General features: G+C 47.9%; 1 protein-coding gene and 1 pseudogene across 2 annotated transcripts; one reads left to right on the top strand and one right to left on the bottom strand.

The window, feature by feature from the left end:
• Nucleotides 1-2,625: 2,625 nt before the first annotated feature.
• Nucleotides 2,626-5,627, top strand: LOC311107925 (NXPE family member 3-like; the record flags this gene model as incomplete). Its single annotated transcript, XM_084150531.1, has 5 exons — nucleotides 2,626-2,691; nucleotides 3,524-4,302; nucleotides 4,441-4,511; nucleotides 4,751-4,969; nucleotides 5,083-5,627. The coding sequence occupies 5 exons, from the start codon at nucleotides 2,626-2,628 to the stop codon at nucleotides 5,625-5,627; spliced, it is 1,680 nt and encodes a 559-aa protein (XP_084006657.1).
• Nucleotides 5,628-17,126: 11,499 nt separating this feature from the next.
• On the bottom strand, nucleotides 17,127-23,143 carry LOC311107920 (glutamate receptor ionotropic, kainate 5-like; annotated as a pseudogene). Its single transcript has 7 exons — nucleotides 23,121-23,143; nucleotides 22,910-23,082; nucleotides 22,423-22,587; nucleotides 21,170-21,396; nucleotides 19,948-20,075; nucleotides 19,620-19,743; nucleotides 17,127-18,197 (listed from the first exon to the last, which is right to left on the bottom strand). The product of its transcript is annotated as a glutamate receptor ionotropic, kainate 5-like (transcript).
• Nucleotides 23,144-23,298: the final 155 nt, after the last annotated feature.

Here is a 23,298-nt window from a genome sequence, read left to right as displayed (position 1 = left end):
TCTGCAGAGAAGAATGGGAGAAACTCCCTCAAATACAGGTGTGCCAAGCTTGTAGCGTCATACGACTCGAGGCTGTTATTGCTGCCAAAGGTGCTTCAACAAAGTAAAGGGTTTGAATACTTATGTAAATGTGAGATTTCCGTTTTTATGTTGTTTAAAAAAAAACACATTCTAAACCTGTTTTTGCTTTGTCATTATGAGATATTTTGTGTAGATTGATGGAAAAAAATGTTTTAATAAATGTTAGAATATGGCTATTGTAACAAAATGTGGAAAAGGTAAAGGGGTCTGAATACTTTCCGAATGCACTGAACAAAAAATATTAATTCAACATGCAACAATTAAAGATTTTACTGAATTACAGTTCATATAAGGAAATCAGTCAATTGAAATACATTCATTAGACCCTAATCTATGGATTTCACATGTCTGGGAATTATACTATGTTAATCTTAGAAAAACAATGGTCTAAACCTCATGTCTCTCATAATCCAATCAAAAGTTATTTGAGTTTTTACACTTGTAGGATGGCCAAGATTAGGGTGACTAAATCACGAGGTATTTTCATACAGTATTTTAGTATACGCTTTTCGTATAAATGTGAAATTCCTGTAATTTTTAAAAGATTTATCCAAAAAAACAAGTATATCTCTGTGAAATGTCAATGGATCACTGCGTGTACAAAGCTTTTTATTTTCGAAGCCTTTTACATTTAATTCCACTCGTGATGTTAATTTTGCTTTTTGCGACCCTTGTATTTGATTGATGAATTAAGGTCACTAATTAGTAAAGGAACACCCCACACCTGGTTGTCTAGGGCTTAACTGAAAGAAAAAAAGAAAAACCTGCAGACACTAGGCCCTCCATGGAATTAATTTGACACCCCTGCCCTACAATGTAGCAATGCAATCTCCCCTGTAGCCTACCATAGAGAGTGAAGTGTCCTGATGAGAGCAACTTTTCTGACCAGACCCAGGCTAAATATTGCATCAGCATGGTTATTATGGATATATCCAAAGAAAAGTCAACAGAAAACAGCTAAAACAAATGACAACTGAAGCTAGTTAGCTGTCATTTCAGCTGCATTGGCTAGCTGACAAGAACATTAGCCCACAGATGAATGGTTATCCAGCCTGCATAGCAACCATTATTTGATTGCATAGCAACCAGATTTTCATCTGGACTACTTCCTCTGGTGGAAGGATAAAATAGTATGAATTGAATTTATCTAAATAGTTTTTAATGAAAATATGCCACTCATTGTTCTAATATGTTGGTAACCTCTTCATGCATAAGAACTTCCCTTAGCCGTGGTATGTTGGCTATAAACCAAACCCCCTCTGGCCATTGCATAAATACAGGCCAATAATAAAGAGTTCCAAACCCCTCTGCCAATAACAGCTAGTTTTCAGATTACATAACCCTATCCCTCCCCACTACGGAGGCATTTCTTTTTTGACGGGGTGAAAATGTTTATTTCTTTAAGCCTAATTGTTTTATTTTTCTTATTATTTCTGACATTTGGTAGACTTTGTTTGTCAACTTGTCTATAATTAGATACATGCAGCTTCTCTCCAGTCATTACTTGTTGCCCCATAAGATTAAATAAAGCCTTGATTACCAGAACAATGTCAAATCGATAGACTGAGTGCATCAATAATCTAGTTGATATCGGTAAAGTTTTCTCTTGTATTTCTGCTTGTCTCCCGGAGCGAGGACATTTAGGGACCGGGGAGGAAATACAATAGCCTAACTCTAAAACAGCTAAAAGATTTTGATAACTTTGACCATTTTTAATGAAATAAAAAGCTGCGAAACCGATACATGTTTCTGATAAGATTTCAGTTCATAGCCTGTTATGTGCAGTCAGTTTTTGTAGCTGAAAAAGATGGCACGTTTACACACGGTCACTAATTGCGCATTCACATTCTCTCAAGATGCTGAAAGAAAAATAATTCTCCACTCCTGTTCCCGAGACAAAAGGTTATCATTTTACTGCAATAATTACTTTATTCTGCAGGAGTTCATGTTTTGCTAGTGCAGGCTGGAATATGTTCTGGGACACATCCGACAGCATCGAGGAGTTTACATCATCGATCATAGTTTTTTATCAAGAAGTTCATCGAGAAGACTCCATGGCTTACCGGTGATATCCGCGCTAGGCTACAGCTACTGCTGAATAGAAAACTAATACAGTAAAGTAACTAATTGTTACACAGAAATGAATTAATATTGAGAGAGAGAGTCTGCATTGGGCCTTTAATACACTATAAGTGAATTTGTGGGGGGACTAGATGCATTTGATCTCAAAATGGAGTATAGAGACGAATTACAGATTGTAGCTTCGCTGTCAAAATACATATGGAGGTAAGTGTACATGTGGATATAATACTGTATGATATGATCAACAATCGGTCTAGGAAAAGACTAAACTTTTACAGCCAAAGTGTGACTGACCGGGGTTTGAACCCAGGTCTCCTGTACTCAACAAGATGTGAAGCCTGCTAAGTTAAATTCATGCATATTTTCAAATTCTGCTCTATTTATGTTCACATGCAAACACGCATAGGGCGAACAGTTACCTGCTTCTTTGTGCCAACATCAGGCTGACAGAGGACAGGCATCATGTGGAGGAGCCTGTCCAAATATATCTGTATCTTCTTCCTGTTCAGCAACATCAACATTCTGGAGGTAGGATAAAGCCATCTGCACTCAAAACAAGTTACAGGTCAAACATGATTCATTTATCTCACATTGCTTCTATCACCATTTACCTCCTTTACCACCCTCTCCCCCTCACAGGGGAGCTACACTGGGGCTTAGCAAAAACTGTAGGTTTTTAGCTGCTACACTGGACACATAGATGTTTTACGCCGGCGTGAGCAGACCGCGAGCCACTTTACCAAATGTTCTCAGGTGTGAGCCGCGTGTCAAATTCTTGAAAACAGAAAAATAGCGTAATTTTACATTGAACAGCGCTAGCCTCTCACAGAGCTGTGCTGCTTACGTCCAGGTTTCATTGAAAGTAATGGGAGTGTAGCACGCTCTGCAAAACATATGCTTCCAGTGTAGCACGCCTGTTGGTGACCTATCCTCTTTCCTTAGCAGAAGCTCAACTGCCAGACAGTGGAATTGTATTTACCTTCTGGCTTCCCGTGGACTGTTTTTGTACAACCCAATAGAATTGAAAGCAACGCTAGTGTATGTAAATACACCCGCGTTGCTAAAAGCAGCTAGGGTGTCATGAAAACAGTCGATTTTTAGATGCTACAATTGATGCATAGATTTAGTAGGCATCAGCAGAATGCAAGCCACTTTACCAAGTGTTATTGGGTGTTAGCCATGCGTCAAATTCTTGATAATAGTACCAGAGCATAATTTTACACTGAACAGCGTGAGCCTCTCATGGAGCTGTGCTGCTTACCTCCAGGTTTCATTTAAATGAATGGAAGCGTCACACGCTCTTCAAAAGTTACGTGTCCAGTGTAGCACGTCAGTTAGTGACCTCTTCTCTTATCCTCAGCAGAAGCTCAACTGCCAAACAGTGTCAACGTTCTACCAGAGTCAGAGCAGCATCCACCCAGCTTTCCTCCCAGAGGGCCCTTCTCCTCTGGGCCACAACCGGAGCTACTGTGGCCAGGAGCCCTCACCGGAGGAGGTTCTGGAGGAGCATGACCTCCTGGAGTCAATCGCCTGGCCACAGCCTCAGCCCCATTCTGTGAATGTTTTCCTGAACCAGACCAGTGACCCTGCACACAGCCTTTTTGTGATCCTGCCAGCAGGGGGCAAGAGAGAGTGGCACGTGGGGGACCAGCTGGAGGCTCTAGTCCATATGCACGATTTCCAGGGGCGTCCCAAGAGCTATGGTGGAGACTTCTTGCTGGCCCGGCTGCACTCCCCCAAGTTGGGGGCAGGCGTTGTAGGACAGGTGCTGGACCACAGGAATGGGACCTACTCTGCCATTTTCCCGTTATTATGGCAGGGGTCTGCACAGGTGGAGGTGACACTGGTCCATCCTAGTGAGGCAGTTCATGTTCTAGGACGGTTACGAGAGGAACGGCCTGATCGGATTTTCTTTAAGAGTTTGTTTCGCTCTGGAAAACTGTCCCAAACAACTGTATGTAACCTGTGTCTGCCGACAAACCAGGAGCCGCTGTGCAATTACACAGACCCCCACACAGGGGAGCCCTGGTACTGCTACAAGCCCAAGCTGCTGAGCTGTGACACACGGATCAACCACGCTAGCAGAGGAAACTATGTGAAACATCTACTCACCAACAAAGAGGCATTGCTCTTCCAGAGGTTAGTGAGGGGTACAATCCGTATGTGAGTGAAAGTATGTCTAATTGAATCACAGACTTTGTTTTCAATGTATCAGATTGCTTGCTGCTGTGGGTTTATTTAACATTTAAATATGATTCTCTTTCAATTCTTTCTCAGTGGTGTAAACATAAAGGTTCACATTCATCCTTCAGGGTCTGACAGTGTCATTGTGCTGCCTGAGAAAAAAGGTAGGAGAGCATGGAGATGCCACAGTACAACTGTGTGTTTATCTTTTTAACGCTAGCTAGCCAGCCTACTAACCGCTCTGCTTTGTGGCTGTATACTTCAACCCTGGAGTGGTTCTGGGTGTGCAGGACAGTATTCGAGCCCACTACTGCATCTACAGTAGTGTAAGGTGGGAAAGCACCTCTATTGCCTGTAAAGTGATGATGCTAGCCGGTGCAAGATGCTTGCGTTCCTCTTTCAGACAAAGCAGACGTGGAGAGAAGCAGCATGAAGACAGAGTCTACCAGGATCACTCCTTCCGGGTATTACTTCCAAGGGTCATGGCGAGCTCTGGGTGGTGGTGTGATGCGCCAGTTTAACGACTCGTCTGCCACTCAGTGTCTGAAGGGCAAGGTGGTGTACATGTACGGAGACTCTACTGTCAGACAGTGGTTCGAGTACCTCAACGCCTTATTACCAGGTGAGTTCTGTCTGCAAGTCCTGTGACATCGCTCACTCTCTGATGCCTCAGGTGCTTTCTAACTCGCTCTTCTGTCTGTCCAACTCCCAACTCTCCCTTCCTCTTTGTGACAGAGCTGAAGGAGTTCAATCTTTACAGTCCTAAGAAGGTGGGGCCTTTCATGGCAGTGGACAGCACCCACAACGTCCTGCTGAAGTACCATTGTCACGGTCCTCCAATCCGCTACTCTACTGTCATCGCCAGTGAGATGCGCTATGTAGCTAACGAGCTGGATGGCCTGACTGGCGGGTCGAACACTGTGGTGATTATCAGTGTATGGTCCCATTTCAGCACCTACCCTGTGCAGGCCTACATTCGCAGACTACGCCACATTCGGCGGGCGCTGGTGCGGCTTCTGGACCGGGCTCCGGGGACCCTGGTAGTGTTGCGCTCGGCCAACCTCCAGGCCCAGAACCCGGAGGTGAGCCTGTACAATAGTGACTGGTTCTCAGTGCAGCTGGACGGGGTGCTCAGGGCCATGTTCAGGGGTCTGGATGTCTTGCTGATAGATGCCTGGGAGATGACCCTTGCCCACCACCTCCCCCATGCCCTCCACCCGCCCCCCATCATTATCAAGAACATGATAGACATTATCCTCTCTTGTGTCTGCCCAGAGTAGAGCTAGCAGATTGAGATTGATTTATGTCCGAATTCTCTATCATTCAACACCTATAGTATACAATATTAGAAAAATGCCTAGAAATCCCAAATTCTACATACCGTACATGTATATTCTGTGTTTTGACCTGTTGTCCCATCACACTGAAGGACCTGTTATGATCGTTACTCTCAATGTGGGGAGAAAAAAAAAAAAATGCACATTTGTCTATGAACATTTGTGTCCAGATTTCTCTATTGAGGCTTATATCAAACATAAGTGATTTGCTTATTTTTACATTTTTATAAAAGTACAGACTGACCTTCAAAATGGTTTATCATATATTGTAGTTGGAGGAAAAAAGGAAAAGTTATCCTGCTTTAAAAGTTGATAAACTTGTTATGCCAGTTTGGAGATAAGTATGAGAAAATGCCCTTTGAACGATTTTGAAATTTTAACACCTAGAGAGCTCTTCTTTGTTTTTTGTTTTTTTGTTTTGTTTTTTTAATTCATTTTTTTGTTTTTTTTTAATTCAGGGGGTAGATCAGCTTTAATATTTCAGATAGATTGTAACTTCCAACAATGTAATTGTCTGCATCATGTCCAATCCCCCATATGTTTTTTTCTCGCAAATATACATATACATATATACATATACATACATACATACATACATACACACACATATACATACATACATATACACACACATATATATATATATATATACACATACATATACACATATATATATACACACATATACACACATATACATATACATATACACATACAGTGGGGGGAAAAAGTATTTAGTCAGCCACCAATTGTGCAAGTTCTCCCACTTAAAAAGATGAGAGAGGCCTGTAATTTTCATCATAGGTACACGTCAACTATGACAGACAAATTGAGAAACAAAAATCCAGAAAATCACATTGTAGGATTTTTTATGAATTTATTTGCAAATTATGGTGGAAAATAAGTATTTGGTCACCTACAAACAAGCAAGATTTCTGGCTCTCACAGACCTGTAACTTCTTCTTTAAGAGGCTCCTCTGTCCTCCACTCGTTACCTGTATTAATAGCACCTGTTTGAACTTGTTTTCAGTATAAAAGACACCTGTCCACAACCTCAAACAGTCACACTCCAAACTCCACTATGGCCAAGACCAAAGAGCTGTCAAAGGACACCAGAAACAAAATTGTAGACCTGCACCAGGCTGGGAAGACTGAATCTGCAATAGGTAAGCAGCTTGGTTTGAAGAAATCAACTGTGGGAGCAATTATTAGGAAATGGAAGACATACAAGACCACTGATAATCTCCCTCGATCTGGGGCTCTACGCAAGTCTCACCCGTGGGGTCAAAATGATCACAAGAACGGTGAGCAAAAATCCCAGAACCACACGGGGGGACCTAGTGAATGACCTGCAGAGAGCTGGGACCAAAGTAACAAAGCCTAGCATCAGTAACACACTACGCCGCCAGAGACTCAAATCCTGCAGTGCCAGACGTGTCCCCCTGCTTAAGCCAGTACATGTCCAGGCCCGTCTGAAGTTTGCTAGAGTGCATTTGGATGATCCAGAAGAGGATTGGGAGAATGTCATATGGTCAGATGAAACCAAAATAGAACTTTTTGGTAAAAACTCAACTCGTCGTGTTTGGAGGACAAAGAATGCTGAGTTGCAGCCAAAGAACACCATACCTACTGTGAAGCATGGGGGTGGAAACATCATGCTTTGGGGCTGTTTTTCTGCAAAGGGACCAGGACGACTGATCCGTGTAAAGGAAAGAATGAATGGGGCCATGTATCGTGAGATTTTGAGTGAAAACCTCCTTCCATCAGCAAGGGCATTGAAGATGAAACATGGCTGGGTCTTTCAGCATGACAATGATTCCAAACACACCGCCCGGGCAACAAAGGAGTGGCTTCGTAAGAAGCATTTCAAGGTCCTGGAGTGGCCTAGCCAGTCTCCAGATCTCAACCCCATAGAAAATCTTTAGAGGGAGTTGAAAGTCCGTGTTGCCCAGTGACAGCCCCAAAACATCACTGCTCTAGAGGAGATCTGCATGGAGGAATGGGCCAAAATACCAGCAACAGTGTGTGAAAACCTTGTGAAGACTTACAGAAAACGTTTGACCTGTGTCATTGCCAACAAAGGGTATATAACAAAGTATTGAGAAACTTTTGTTATTGACCAAATACTTATTTTCCACCATAATTTGCAAATAAATTCATTAAAAATCCTACAATGTGATTTTCAGGATTTTTTTCTCATTTTGTCTGTCATAGTTGACGTGTACCTATGATGAAAATTACAGGCCTCTCTCTGTCATGGGCCTCTCACTCCACCGGGTTACCACCTTAATTTTCTTCCACTCTGCTCACCACTCTCTCTACTCAGCCTAACTAGCTCCACCTGTCCCTGCTCTGCTCTGCTCTAATTACTCTGCCAGCTGCGCTGCATTACCCACTACCTCTCCCAGTATTTAAGGCCCTGTCTTTCAGCTCTCCGGTGTCAGATCGTCTGCAAAGCTCACACCCGGAACCTGTTTGCTCGCGCTTCTGGCTCACCCTGGTTTTGTGACCCCGGACCTGCCTGTTTTTTGGATACTCTTCTGCCTCAGGAGATCCAGACCTGCTTCTGCCATTACGACTCCTGACTACTCTTCAATCCCGGTAACTCTGACCAGCCTTCTGCCTTGCTACTACGTATTTTGGATTTCCCTTGAACTGTACTGCTGCCTTGTTTCATTCCGCCCTGTTGTGTCTGTGTCTCCCCCCCCCAGGACTTCTGGACCACCCACCACCGGCTTCATAGGACGCATCGCTGCCACTGGGGGGGGCACAGACCCAGCACATTGGACGGGATCCCTGTTACCCCTGGAGCCTTCATTCACTCCCTACTTCCCTTTTCCCTTAAGTTTTAATAAACTTTCTGGTGTGACGCAATTGTGGTCCTCTGGTCGTCTGTCTGAACCGTGACAGTACGATCTGACCATTATGGACTCAGCGCACACTTTCCCCGACATGGAAACCGATGAGCATGAGCAGCAGTTCCAGCAGCAGCAACAACAACTCGCCATGATCATTCAACTCCTCACCAACCTTACCCCAGCCAGTCTGCCCACCAGCCCTGCCTCCGAGTTACCTGCCCCGGTCATTGCAGCCGCTGCTCCGGAACCCAAGATTGGAAACCCCGAGCGGTTCAACGGCGATTCAACCCAGGTCCGGCCATTCCTGACTAGCTGCCGACTTCAGTTCTCCTTGCAGCCAAGGACCTTCGCCACGGAGGGGGCTAAAGTTGGGTATGCCATCACTCACCTGACGGGCCGAGCTCGACTCTGGGGAACAGCAGAGTTCGAACGTCAAACCCCCGCATGTGCAACTTTCGACCTGTTTGCTGAGGAGATGCTGAAGGTGTTTGACCTGGATTCACCCACCGCAGAGGCGTCTCGTGAACTGTTCAGTATTCGACAAGGCAGACGTACAGTCGCAGACCATTCCATCGACTTCCGAACCCTGGCTAGACGAAGTTCTTGGAACACACCATCGTTGGTGGACGCGTTCTTCCATAGTTTGGCTGACTATATCAAGGACGAGTTGGTCTCCCATGAACTGCCTTCCACTCTTGATGAAGCCATCGCACTGACTGTCAGGATCGACAGAAGGATACAGACCCGTCGTCGTGAGAGGGGGCGCCAAGGTCCACCTACTACCGGCATTCGGAGAGATCCGACTGGGCTCCTGTCATCTACTGCCACTCACCCAGGTCAGCTTGATCAGTCTGAGCCTATGGAGATTGGGCGAGCCTCTCTCACTCCTGCAGAGCGCCAGCGCCGCTTCACCTCAAACCTCTGCCTCTATTGTGGAGGTGATGGACATCGTGTGGTAACCTGCCCTTTAAAGGGCCGAAGCTCACCGGGCATAGGGGGAGTCCGGTTGAGTTCAATGACCATCCAGTCCTCCGACCGCAAACCCCTGCTGCAAGTTCACCTCCGCCTCTCTGACTCAACTCACACCCTGGCGGCTCTGGTGGATTCTGGCGCCGAAGCCAACATAATGGACATCAAGCTGGCACGCCAACTGGGACTGGAGAACCTCCGTTTGACACCTCCTATTCCTGCCCGGGCACTGGACGGACACTTACTCGGATCGGTCACTCATGTCACGGCCCCGGTCTCGATGGGTCTGTCCGGAAACCATCAAGAAACTATCCAGTTTCACCTGCTCCCCTCTCCAGGCCAACCCCTCATCCTGGGTTACCCATGGCTCCGCCGGCACAACCCTCAGCTCGACTGGGTGACCGGGGTGATCAGGGAGTGGGGAGAGGACTGCCACCGAACCTGCCTGCTTGCTGCCGCACTACCCCCTCGGCCAGTACCTACTAACTCCGCTCCTGACCTCTCCAATGTCCCAGAATGCTACCATGGTCTCAGAGAGGTGTTTAACAAAGCAAGAGCCACATCTCTGCCCCCTCACCGACCGTACGACTGTGCCATCGACCTCCTCCCTGGAACAGCTCCTCCAAAGGGTCGTCTTTATTCGTTGTCTGCTCCTGAAAGAAGGTCCATGGAGGACTACATCAATGGCTCTCTGTCCGCAGGATTAATCCGTTCATCTTCATCTCCTGCTGGTGCTGGCTTCTTCTTTGTGGGGAAGAAGGACGGATCTCTTCGCCCCTGCATCGACTACAGGGGACTCAACGACATCACAGTGAAAAACCGTTACCCTCTGCCTCTGCTCACCTCTGCTTTTGAGTTGCTCCAGGGAGCCACTGTTTTTACCAAGTTGGATCTCAGAAACGCTTACCACCTAGTGCGGATCCGGGAGGGAGATGAATGGAAAACCGCATTCAATACACCAACAGGCCACTACGAGTATCTGGTTATGCCTTTTGGCCTCACCAATGCTCCTGCTGTGTTCCAGGCTCTAGTGAATGATGTACTGCGGGACATGTTAAACAAGTTTGTCTTCGTTTACCTGGATGACATCTTAATCTACTCCAGAAACCTGTCTGAACACACCCGCCATGTCCAGCAAGTCCTTCATCGTCTTCTGGAGAATTCCCTCTACGCCAAGGCAGAGAAATGTGAGTTTCACGTCAAGACAGTGGCCTTCCTGGGGTACATAGTGGCAGAGGGAAGTATCCAAATGGATCCTGCCAAAGTATCAGCAGTCACTTCATGGCCAGTTCCGGAGAACAGAAAGAAGCTGCAACAGTTTCTGGGGTTTGCTAACTTCTATAGGAAGTTTATCCGGAACTACAGTACCGTTGCTGCCCCTCTCACTGCTCTAACCAGCACCAAGCAACCCTTCACCTGGACCCCAGCAGCCGACAAAGCCTTCAGTACCCTCAAGGTGAGGTTCACCTCCGCTCCCATCCTCCAGATGCCTGATGTGGACCGGCAATTCATTGTGGAGGTGGACGCCTCGGATGTGGGAGTTGGTGCTGTGATTTCTCAGTGGGCTGCGGAGGATAGGAAGCTCCATCCCTGTGCCTTTTTCTCACGTCGGTTGTCCCCCTCTGAGTGCAATTACGACATAGGGAACCGTGAGCTGCTGGCTGTGAAGCTTGCCTTGGAGGAGTGGCGTCACTGGCTGGAGGGGTCCACCATTCCATTTCTCGTTTGGACCGATCATAAGAACTTGGAGTACATCCGCACGGCCAAACGGTTGAACTCCAGGCAGTCCCGCTGGGCCCTGTTCTTCACCAGGTTTAATTTCACTCTGTCATACCGGCCTGGATCACGCAACACCAAGCCAGACGCCCTCTCCCGTCAATTCCAGAAGGATGACACCCCCTCCAAGGACCCTGTGTCGATTCTGCCAAGTCCCTGCATCGTTGCAGCTCTGACCTGGGCTGTTGAGGAACAGGTGCTGGAGGCTCTCCGTAACCAGCCAGGTCCCAGCACTTGCCCAGCTGACCGCCTTTTTGTCCCCGAAGACCTGAGGTCCCAGGTCGTTCAGTGGGGACATGACTCCCGCCTAGCTTGTCACCCTGGCTCCACCCGCACTTACAACCTGCTCGCCCAGAGGTTCTGGTGGCCCTCTCTGAGGAAGGATGTACGGGAATTCGTCCAAGCCTGCCCCATCTGCAACCAACACAAGTCGTCCTGCCAGCCCCCAGCCGGATTGCTGCAGCCCCTGCCTGTGCCCAGACGTCCCTGGTCTCACATCGCCCTTGACTTTGTCACGGGGCTGCCCCCTTCAAGTGGCATGACCGTCATTCTCACCATCGTTGACCGTTTCAGCAAGATGGCACACTTCATTCCCCTCCCCAAGCTCCCAACCGCCAAGGAGACCGCCCAGGTGGTCCTGGAACACGTCTTCCGGATCCACGGACTGCCAAAGGATGTAGTTTCTGACCGTGGTCCACAATTCTCCTCCGCTTTTTGGAAGGAGTTCTGTCACCTGCTGGGAGCCACAGTCAGTCTGACTTCCGGATTCCATCCCCAATCCAATGGGCAGTCAGAGCGGGCTAATCAGGAGCTCGAGAAGGCACTGCGATGCATGACTTCACGCAACCCCCACTCCTGGTCGCAGCAATTGACATGGGTGGAGTACGCACACAATTCTCTGACCTGCTCTGCCATCGGTATGTCCCCTTTCCAATGTGTTTATGGATACCAGCCTCCTCTATTTGCCAGCCAGGAAGAGGAGGTTACTTGCCCATCTGCACTTGCTTTTGCCCGTCGATGTCGCCGCACCTGGTCACAAGCCCGAGCCACACTCCTCAGATCCGTTGCCAGCTACACTACCGGGGCCAACCGTCGGAGAATTCCTGCTCCCACCTACCATGTTGGTCAAAGGGTGTGGTTGTCATCGAAGAACCTGCCACTCAGGGTGGAGTCGCAGAAGCTGGCACCTCGGTTCATTGGCCCATTCCCTATCATAAGAGTGATTAGCCCAACTGCTGTCCGGCTCCAACTGCCTAATTCCCTGAGGGTGCACCCCACTTTCCATGTGTCTAAGATTAAGCCCATCCATGAGAGTCCGCTGGTCCCTGCTGCGCCTGGTCCTCCTCCTCCACGGCTCGTCGATGGTGGTCTGGTTTACACCGTCCGCCGCCTGCTTCGGTCCAGACGGAGGGGTAGGGGTCTCCAGTACCTCATTGACTGGGAGGGCTATGGACCTGAGGAAAGGACCTGGGTGCCAGCTAGTCGGATTGTGGATAGGACTCTCATCACCGCTTTCCACCAACGGCATCCTGATCAACCTGCAATCCGTAGGGGCCGCCCCAGAGGGGTCCCTAACCGTCCTGCCCGCTCGGCTTCCTGTCCTGTGCCTGATCCTGTCTCGGGACCTGTCCCATCTCCCGACCACGGCCCTCCGGCTTCCTCCGAGGATGAGGACGTTCACTCGGACCGTTCGGAGGAGTTCTAGCCCTCCTCCGGCTCCCCTCCTCCCGCCCGGCGTGGTGTTGCTCTTGGGACTTCTGGGGCCGTCCCTTGGGGGGGGGGTTCTGTCATGGGCCTCTCACTCCACCGGGTTACCACCTTAATTTTCTTCCACTCTGCTCACCACTCTCTCTACTCAGCCTAACTAGCTCCACCTGTCCCTGCTCTGCTCTGCTCTAATTACTCTGCCAGCTGCGCTGCATTACCCACTACCTCTCCCAGTATTTAAGGCCCTGTCTTTCAGCTCTCCGGTGTCAGATCGTCTGCAAAGCTCACACCCGGAACCTGTTTGCTCGCGCTTCTGGCTCACCCTGGTTTTGTGACCCCGGACCTGCCTGTTTTTTGGATACTCTTCTGCCTCAGGAGATCCAGACCTGCTTCTGCCATTACGACTCCTGACTACTCTTCAATCCCGGTAACTCTGACCAGCCTTCTGCCTTGCTACTACGTATTTTGGATTTCCCTTGAACTGTACTGCTGCCTTGTTTCATTCCGCCCTGTTGTGTCTGTGTCTCCCCCCCCCAGGACTTCTGGACCACCCACCACCGGCTTCATAGGACGCATCGCTGCCACTGGGGGGGGCACAGACCCAGCACATTGGACGGGATCCCTGTTACCCCTGGAGCCTTCATTCACTCCCTACTTCCCTTTTCCCTTAAGTTTTAATAAACTTTCTGGTGTGACGCAATTGTGGTCCTCTGGTCGTCTGTCTGAACCGTGACACTCTCATCTTTTTAAGTGGGAGAACTTGCACAATTGGTGGCTGACTAAATACTTTTTTCCCCACTGTATCTAAAGTAGCAGGCGGTAAAGTGTATCTGTCTCTGTCGGTTTCCATTAGATAGCATTGCCACAAAGTCAAAATTGGCTATGTTGTACAAATTCATGAAAACAAAAATTAGCTTTTTGGTCTTAAGGTGAGGGTTAGGCATAAGGCTTAAGGTGAGGGTTAGGCTTAAGGTGAGGGTTAGCAGTGTGGTTAAGGTTAGCGTTAAGGTTAGGTTTAAAATAAAATTTTAAGAAGAGAAATTGTAAAAATAGGTAGGGTTTAGGACTTTGTTTATGGCTGTGGCAACTAATGACGACCGTCTCTGTACGAGCCGGAAACAACAGACGCAATGGATTATGGTCATTGTAGTTAATTACCACGTTTCTGCGCTGAACTAGGTTGAATATTTGCTTAATGGAAACTACAACTCCCTTCAGTCCAACGTCCCACATAGTTCTTGAGTTGATTTCTCTCATGAATGATTTGATTTCTCTCTAGAGAAACGGCGCATTGGGCTCACAAAAAACCCTGAACTAAATGGAATTGAAGTAATTGAATTTAATAATAACACACAAAAAAAGAAATGTCAGCACTAATCTCTCTTACAAATGTTGGATGGTTTCTTTTTTTCTTTACAAACATTTGAAAGGGGTAGGTGCCTACAAGTCTCTCTAGGTTTTTTACATCTCCTGCATGTGCTCTTTTCATTTGCCTTTCATTTGCATTTTCGTGTGAAAAAAATAAAATAAAAATAAAAAAAGTGTTTTGTTAAGCGTGCATTCAATTGCCCCTCCCTGTTGCACACAGCAAGCTTGGCTGGTTTAAGATGTTGTCAACCCTGTTAGTCAACCCTGTTACTTTAATTGTCACCTTTTAAAGCAATTTTTCTTATTTAAACCTCTGGAGATGGGAAAACATGTTTGTTATGAAGTTGAACATGTGCTCTTTATGACAGAATGGTGAAATCAATAGTTATTACACTTCCCAAAAGGCACTATTTCAGTGGAGCGACCCAACTAAGATGGATACCACACAAACAATTAGGTGCTCAGTCTGAAACGGAGAAACAGACAATAGAGGACAAATTGTCAGACACACAAATGTGTACACGTGCACACACACACAGACAAACACACAAGTGCCCACGTACACGTGCGCATGCACACAGACACACACATTAACACTGCAGGTACAGACGATACATCATGCCAGCTTGGACAGTTTGAATATTTTTTTTTATTCCAAATGAGTTTGTGTGTCTATAGGCTTTAACTCCAGGTGGTTGCTATGGAGAGGACGTACCCTCCACCCATCTCCCCAAAACAGCAGCATCCTCCTATAGACCCATACTTCAATAGGAATCATAATAATAATAACAATGTAATCATAATAATATTCAACATCATTCTTTTAATAATCCATTTAGCACTAGTATAGAAATATGAAAAAATAACAGAGAGAACCGAAAAGTAAACAAAAACAGTTTGTTGTTTTGTTGAGTGAACTCTCTCTCTCCTCACAGACACCTCTCTGATTCACTTTGGCCACCCCTCCTTCCCTCCCCCTGACATTGATATACGTCCCAATACTCAAAGCTCTTCCTTTTCTTATGTTCTTTCCTTCTTCACCACTGATAGATGAAAGGACAGGATAGAGATCCATCAGTGCTTTCACCTGTCTAGGCCTGTAAGATCAATTGTTGTGTAGGAAAGGAGGCCAATGAAGTGTATTGGGACAAAGCCATCCAGTGGTTTCACAGCATTGAGTTGAGACTAGACAGAAACCACAGACTATATGGTGACCTATGCAGCTGTGCGTGTCTGTTTCACTGCTGCACTGTGGGTCCAAGAGAAGACCACAGAGATAATTATGTATTTCATAGGTTGTATGGTTATGTCTGTCTGTCACTGTGTGTGTGTGATTATCTGTGGTGTATGTGTGAGAGATACACATTAGAGGCAGCAGAAAGCCTCAGAAAGGCTTTAGAGACCCAGCAAAGAATTCACTTGAACCCTGTAACATTATTCTCCATCATACTTTTATAACATTAATCCATGACCTCAGTCTCCTCCGTAGTCATTGGGTGGCTATTAGTTATTAAAGGGGAATAATTACCAGATCTAAAGCTCCACAGGCTGTAATGAGAGGGCTCAGGGTGGTGTGGAGCTCAGTGTGGAGCTCTGGCAGGCGTCTGTGCTGCAGACAGCCAGCTCAATGTGATGTAGAGCAGGGAAGCTTTAGTCCCAGCCTCCTGGCAGCACAGCCAAGCCCCCAGCAAGATGCTGCCCAGAATTACCAGATCAGGAGAGATCTCATTATGGAAGTAGTTCAATTATGGATTTGTCATTCTGATACAGTGTCCTCCTTTATCTCTCTGTTTCTCTGTTTCTTTCCTATTTTTTATCTTTCTCTCTCTCCTCTTCCTCTCTCCACCACTCTCTCCCTTTTCTCTCCTCTTCCTCTCTCTCTGTACTATGAACAGAGGTAAAGAGGAGAAAAGGCTTGGCAAGTATTCTCCAGGATAACGAGTCATTTCACATCTCAAAGCCTCTGATTATCATACACTTACACTGAAATGGTATGATCATTTGTTCCTCTGCATACACACACACAGAGGACAGACCTCTGCATACACACACACACATACACACACTCACACACACAGCAATTATATTATGCATATGCTGACTTTGTTGCAACTGATTTCCAGCCAACTCCGCCTTCTTCAATGTCATTTCAAAAGCAGCTACGGGGTGCACGGAGGGACAAAACACCTCCTCCACACAGTACACCTCAGGGGAGTCTTGTCTTCATAGTGTGTCGTGATCCACCACATTAGTCACATATATAGTCTTTATTTTTCTGTAACTGCCACTTAGAACAATGGTAACCAAACGTCAAAGACAACAACAAAAAATCTGGAAAATCATATAATTCTCTGAGTCAGTTTTAAAGTCTTCTGTTGTTGTTGTATGTTACATAGATTAAAGGTCCTCCAGGATGGCTGCTCCTCCTCCAGTGGTCACCGTCCAGAGAGGAAGAGCTGGCCGCTCTAGATGAGAGTCTGTGGTGAGAGAGAGAGAGAGAGAGAGAGAGAGAGAGAGAGAGAGAGAGAGAGAGAGAGAGAGAGAGAGAGAGAGAGAGAGAGAGAGAGAGAGAGAGAGAGAGAGAGAGAGGGAGAGAGAGAGAGAGAGAGAGAGAGAGAGAGAGAGAGAGAGAGAGAGAGAGAGAGAGAGAGAGAGAGAGAGAGAGAGAGAGAGAGAGAGAGAGAGAGAGAGAGAGAGAGAGAGAGAGAGAGAGAGAGAGAGAGAGAGAGACCAGTAGGTCTGGCATCATATTATGTGCGTTACCTGACTGCTTTATCCAGTGTAGCTCAGTCCTGATTGGTCCACTGGTAAGTCAAGATAAGAACCGAGCAGCCATCTTCAAGTAAATCACAAAGCCAGAACACAGCAGAGCATGGTTCTGTGAACAGACTGGGCTAACATCAGAACCAGCTGGCCAGCGCGCTGGAGAGCAAAGGAAGTCTCTCAGTCTTTCTCCTTCTGTATGGGTGTGTCTTTTGGTATCTGTGCAAATATATCATTTCCATTGCTTCATCACACATCTAACAATGTCTTTGTGCCCTCTAATTATCTCTCTCTCTGTCTCCCTCCTTCTCTCCCGGTAGTTCCCTCCTGGAGGCCAATGTACGGAGGGTCACAGAATAGTGCGTCACTGAGCAGCTCAAATATCAGTTAAGCCACCGTTAACTTGCCCCCCATATAACCTCCAGCCTCTCCTAGTCTGTCAGTCTTAGTCCTGCTCCCCCAGAAGGTCTGTGCTGATGCTGCTCTGTGGGGGTGGTATGGGTAGGCAGGCTGCAGGGGTGCTGTGGGGGAGCCGCCGGGGGCTGGACCCCCCTCCCCCCTCGCTGTCTGTGTTGGAAGAGGAGGGAGCAGGTGGAGGGGGCAGGCGGGGCAGGGGTGCAGATGAGGGGGGGATCCTCGTGGACCCCATCCCTGACCTCAGGCTCTGGATCCTCCTGCACTCCTGGCAGATCCTGACGTGTGTGCAGCTGCGAGGGAGCGCCACGGGGGCCTGCAGCTGGGACGGGTGAGGAGGGGTGGTGTTGGCCCCCAGAGGGTCTTCCAGGAGTCGCTGAGGCCCGGGGCCCATGTCTGAGGGACCTCCCCCGGCCCCTACACCCCCTCCTGGCCCCCCTGCTCCCCCAGTCAGTGGTCCCGAGCCGCTGTAGAGCTTGCCATTGCTGAGGCGCATCTCCCGTACGAGGCGGAGGGGCCGCTGGGCCCCCAGGGCGATGCGGGTGGGGTGGCGGAGGGCCGCGGAGTTGCCCAGGGGGCGGCGACGACGGGAACGGGAACTCTTCTTACAGGAGACGGCGTTTCGGAACTCGGTGAGCATCTCCTGACAGACAGACACCTGAGAGGACAGAGGAGAGACAGAGGGACGACGGGAAGGGGAGAACAGGGGGCCACAAAAGCAAAGTAGACAGACGGGGGGAAAAGAGGGAGGGCAAAGGGAGAGAGAGAGAGATAGAGAGGGGGGGAGAGTAGGAAGGCGGGGGGAAGAAAGAGGGAAAGCAAAAAAGAGAAGGAAAGCAGAAACAGGGCGGAGGTGGAGTAAAAGAGATGGTAGGAGGAGAGGAGGACCGAATGAGGGTATAGAAAGGTAGAAATGGGGGGATGGCAATGAAAGTGGCAATGAATAGAAATGGTTTGGAGATCATGAGGGGAGATGTAGAGATGGATAGAGGTTGGAGAATATCCAAAGAGCAGAGGGAGTTAATACAATCCATACAAATGACCAACTGAACAGAACAAATTGTGTTCATTACATATTATATATAATGGTAAATAATGAACTATGAACAAACAGGCAGGCCCGCAAACTGAGGTGCATGTAGACACACACACACACACACACACACACACACACACACACACACACACACACACACACCCAAACACACACACACATACACACCTCTTAACATTCCAACAGCATCACACACTTGCACAAAAAGTTCCAACAAAATGCATCAACAAGGACACATAGACATTGACATTATGGGATATTCTAATCTACAAAATCATAACAATGATAAATAATACTCTTACACAAACAGAAACAGTATTCATTGTCAGAAAACAGACACTGATTGACAGAATGACAGGTGTGGCAGACACACAGAGAGATGAGTGATCCAAGAATGGAAACGAAGAGTACCAGCATACATGTGAGGCATGTAAAAGAAGATACATCATGACATTTAATGCCAGGGAAATCATTACACACTGCTTCTTATGCAAGCAAATATTGGCATCACAATATTGGCTTATCCATACCCTATACTAAACATTAACACTTTCTGATCACAGTCAAAACACCCTCACGCGGTCATGCACCAACACTAGTACTATAGCATGCCAACACAAGTACATTCACACAACATCACAACACGTGACTGGACCCTGATCTGAGTTTACAGGAGAAATTTGAGGTTTAGTTGTAAAAAATAGCAGCCCTCATCACCCATGCACAATACACAGCAAACCCAACAGTGAAACACACAGACTAGACACACACTGAACAACATACACACACACGCAAATGGTGCTAAAAGCAGCCCGACTAACACATATTCAAACACACACACATACACACACACACACACACACACACACACACACATACATACATGCACACACACAGTGCCAGAGCCAGCCCAACAAACACACACACGCTGCACGACAGAGGATGGGGAGTCAGGGTTGGTGTGTTGCCATGGGGACCTACTGGGGTGGGTCTGTGGTGTCGGCGAGGGCAGGAGTGTGGGCGTACCTCGTCTGTCTCTGAAGAGCAGCGCGTCGACCACACAAACTCCATGATGGCCACAAAAACAGCGATGATGAGGGCCACAGATCAACACCACGAAGATACCCCCGATGTTCTCCATGCCCAGACCCTGTGGAGGAGAGACAGGATGGTTAATACACACAGACATACAGTACCACCAATATGCCGCTGATATAATACAAGAACAGTTACACACTCACAAAACCACAGACCCTGATGTCTCACATCTTACATTCGTACATTCAGAACACTCACAGACATTAGTTGAGACACAAAGCTGCAAAGACATTAGAAACAGAGTAGTGTACTAACCCTTGGCTCTGTGGTCCTCCTCTTTAGGGCACTGTCCTCCCTCCCACCACCTCCTCTTCAGGATCTCCAGCCTGTTGTTCTCCTGCAGATGCAGGATGGCCATAGTGATCTCCTCTCTGAATGGAGAGCCTATGGACGAGAGGATAGAGGGAGGAAAAGAAAGAGGGGATTAAAGATGGAGAGGAAGAGGAATTAAAAGGCTTAAGGTCTCCTCCCCCTTCTCATCCAGATGTTGTGGGTTGTACCACTCCCCCGTCTCTCCCTGTCTCCCATCCTCCCTCCATTTCACCGCCATTCTCACCCAATCTCTTCTTCTCCTCTCCCCATCTGTCCTCTCCCCATCTCTCCTCTCCCCATCTCTCCTCTTTTCCATCTCTCCTCTCCCCATCTCTTCTCTCTTTCCCATCTCTCCTCTCCCCATCTCTCCTCTCCCCACCTCTCCTATCCCCATCTCTCCATCGCTCCTCTTTCCCATCTCTCCTCTCCCCACCTCTCCTCATCTCTCCTCTTTCTCATCTCTCCTCTTTCCCATATCTTCTCTTTCCCATCTCTCCTCTTTCCCATCTCCCCATCTCTCCTCTTTCCCATCTCTTCTCTCCCCATCTCTCCTCTTTCCCATCCCTCCATCTCTCCTCTCTGCATCTCTTCTCTCCCCATCTCTCCTCTCCCCATATCTCCTCTCTCCATCTCTCCATCTCTCCTCTTTCCCATCTCTTCTCTCCCCATCTCTCCTCTTTCCCATCTCTCCTCTCTGCATCTCTTCTCTCCCCATCTCTCCTCTCCCCATATCTCCTCTCTCCATCTCTCCATCTCTCCTCTTTCCCATCTTTCTCTCTGATGTAGTAGCTCTAGATATCCAGCAGACATCCAATTTCTCTCCCCCATACTTCCCTCCCTCCATCCCTTTCCCCCATACCTCCCTATCTCCATCCCTCCCTCCCTCTCTCCTCCCATACCCCCTTCCCTCCATCAATCTCTCCTCCATACCTCCCTCCATCCATCCCCTCTCTCCCCCATACCTCCCTCCCTCCATCCCTCTCTCCCCATACCTCCCTCCATCCCTCTCTCCCCCATACCTCCCTCCCTCCATCCCTCTCTCCCCACATACCTCCATCCCTCTCTCACCCAGAGGCATACCATTGCCATAGTCCTTTGGTGTCCAGCAGGCCTTCTATACTCTCTCCTTCTCCTATCTACCCCCCATCCTCCCATCCCTCTCTCACCCAGTGGCATGCCGATGCCGTAGCCCTTGGTGTCACAGCAGACCACCTATCTGGGTGAGGTTACAGTTGAGTTTGCGGTAGTACTCATTCATGGTGCTCTCCAGGAGGAAGGCATATTTAGAGTTGACCACGCGGGCAATGCCCTCCTCCGTGCTCTTCACAAACACACTGGGCTGCTTGGAGTGCATGTAGTTCCACATGCGCTGGTATGTCTGGTAGCGTGAGTTCTGGAGGGAGGTGGGGGGTGTGGAGGAAAGAGAGAGAAGGGAAGTGGGAGGGAGGGGGAGAGGGGAGGAAGGGAGGGGGAGAAGGGATATAGATGGAGGGGTAGGAAAGAGAGAGAGATATATTTACTCATTTATATTTCCTCATAATTAAACAGATGCATTATCCTTTATCCAGATGGAGCTGAATCAAACGCCAGGTGGTAGTGTACATACAATATGGCATGCTAAGGAACAGCAAAGACACAGAGTCAAGCTAACAGCAACCAGATACAGTATTGTATATGCAACAAACTGGGTGAGATGTAAAATGGGTTGGATGTGAAGGGCTCTTATGTAGTGTGTACAGTTAAGAGGTAGGTAGAGAGGGGGATAATGCAGCATCAAGGGAGGTCTGAGTAAGCAGAATGAATATACACACAATAAAGATACACACACACGCGCACATACACAAACTCACACACACACCTAAACACTGACTCACAAACATGCATGAACACTCAAACACACACTCCAAACACACTGACAAACACAGATGCAGACACAGATGCCAGCAGCTCTTACATAAGCAAACACTGACACTCAGCCACTTAACACTAACAGCCATAAAGAACACAACAGGAGCTCAGAGACATGCCGGCAAATAGGGAAACAACTAATAATAATATAATAATATGCCATTTAGCAGACGCTTTTATCCAAAGCGACTTACAGTCATGTGCGCATACATTTTTACGTATGGGTGGTCCCGGGGATCGAACCCACTACCCTGGCGTTACAAGCGCCATGCTCTACCAATTGAGCTACAGAGGACCACTACACACATACACATACACTGTGCTCAACCCACATTCACACTTTACCATACACACACACACTGTACATGCAAATAGGAGTGATCTGAGACAGGTCAGCAAATAGTAGAACAACAACTCACCCACACACACACACACACCTCCCTACCAGTCATTCTCCATTCAAAGCGTGCTCTACATACTCCCAGCCCCCTGGCCCAGCGTCTGGCCGTACCATGAAGAAAGTCATGGTGCTCCCCCCGTGGATGGTGCCATACTCGATGTTGGTCTGGTCGGCCAGGTCGTCAGGAGACTCGATGGGCACCTCCATCCTCTGGACGGTCAGGAAGCAGCCAGGTTGGCCGTGTAGGACGAGATGATGATCAGAGTAAACATCCACCTGGGAGAAGAGAGAGAGGGAGAGTTAGAGAGAGTAAGAGAAGGATAGGGGGATAGAGAGAAGGAAAGAGAGGTAGGACTGAGGGGAAAGAAAGGGAGGTCCGTCAGAGAGAGACAGAGAATAATTCTTAATCAGAGAGAGAGAGAAAGAGAGAGTCAGGGAGAGAGACAGAGAGAGAGTCAGGGAAAATAAAGTGACAGAATGACAGACAGGGAGAGAAATGAGGGAGGAGAGGGTGACAGAGAGACATTTACTCAGACAGACAGACTGACATATACTTACCTACCCATCTACACACACACACACACACAGACAGACTCACCAGACCCCTGAGACGCAGCGTGTGGACAGGGCACGGGCATGATCTCAGAGCCCTGCTGCATGAAGCCTCCTACAGGGAACCATAGGCTGTTCCCTAGGGTGTACTGGTTCTCCAGCATGTCCTTGTGCCCATGCAGACACGGGTGTGGGTTGTACCACTCATAGGGACTTAACCTGGGAGTAGGAGAGGGTGGAGAGGAGATGAGGAGTACCCTCTTAGAAAAAAGGCTTCCATAAGGGTTCTTCAACTGTCCCCATAGGAGAACCCTTTTTGGTTTCAGGTAGAACCCTTTTGGGTTCCATGTAGAACCCCCTGTGGAAAGGGTTCTACATGAAACCCAAAAGGGTTCTACCTGGAACCAAAAATGGTTCTTCAAAGGGTTCTTCTAC

This window comes from Coregonus lavaretus (assembly GCF_964263955.1).
Source record: "Coregonus lavaretus genome assembly, chromosome: 3".
Lineage (NCBI taxonomy): Eukaryota > Metazoa > Chordata > Actinopteri > Salmoniformes > Salmonidae > Coregonus > Coregonus lavaretus.
This window is presented reverse-complemented; position numbering and strand designations above follow the sequence as displayed.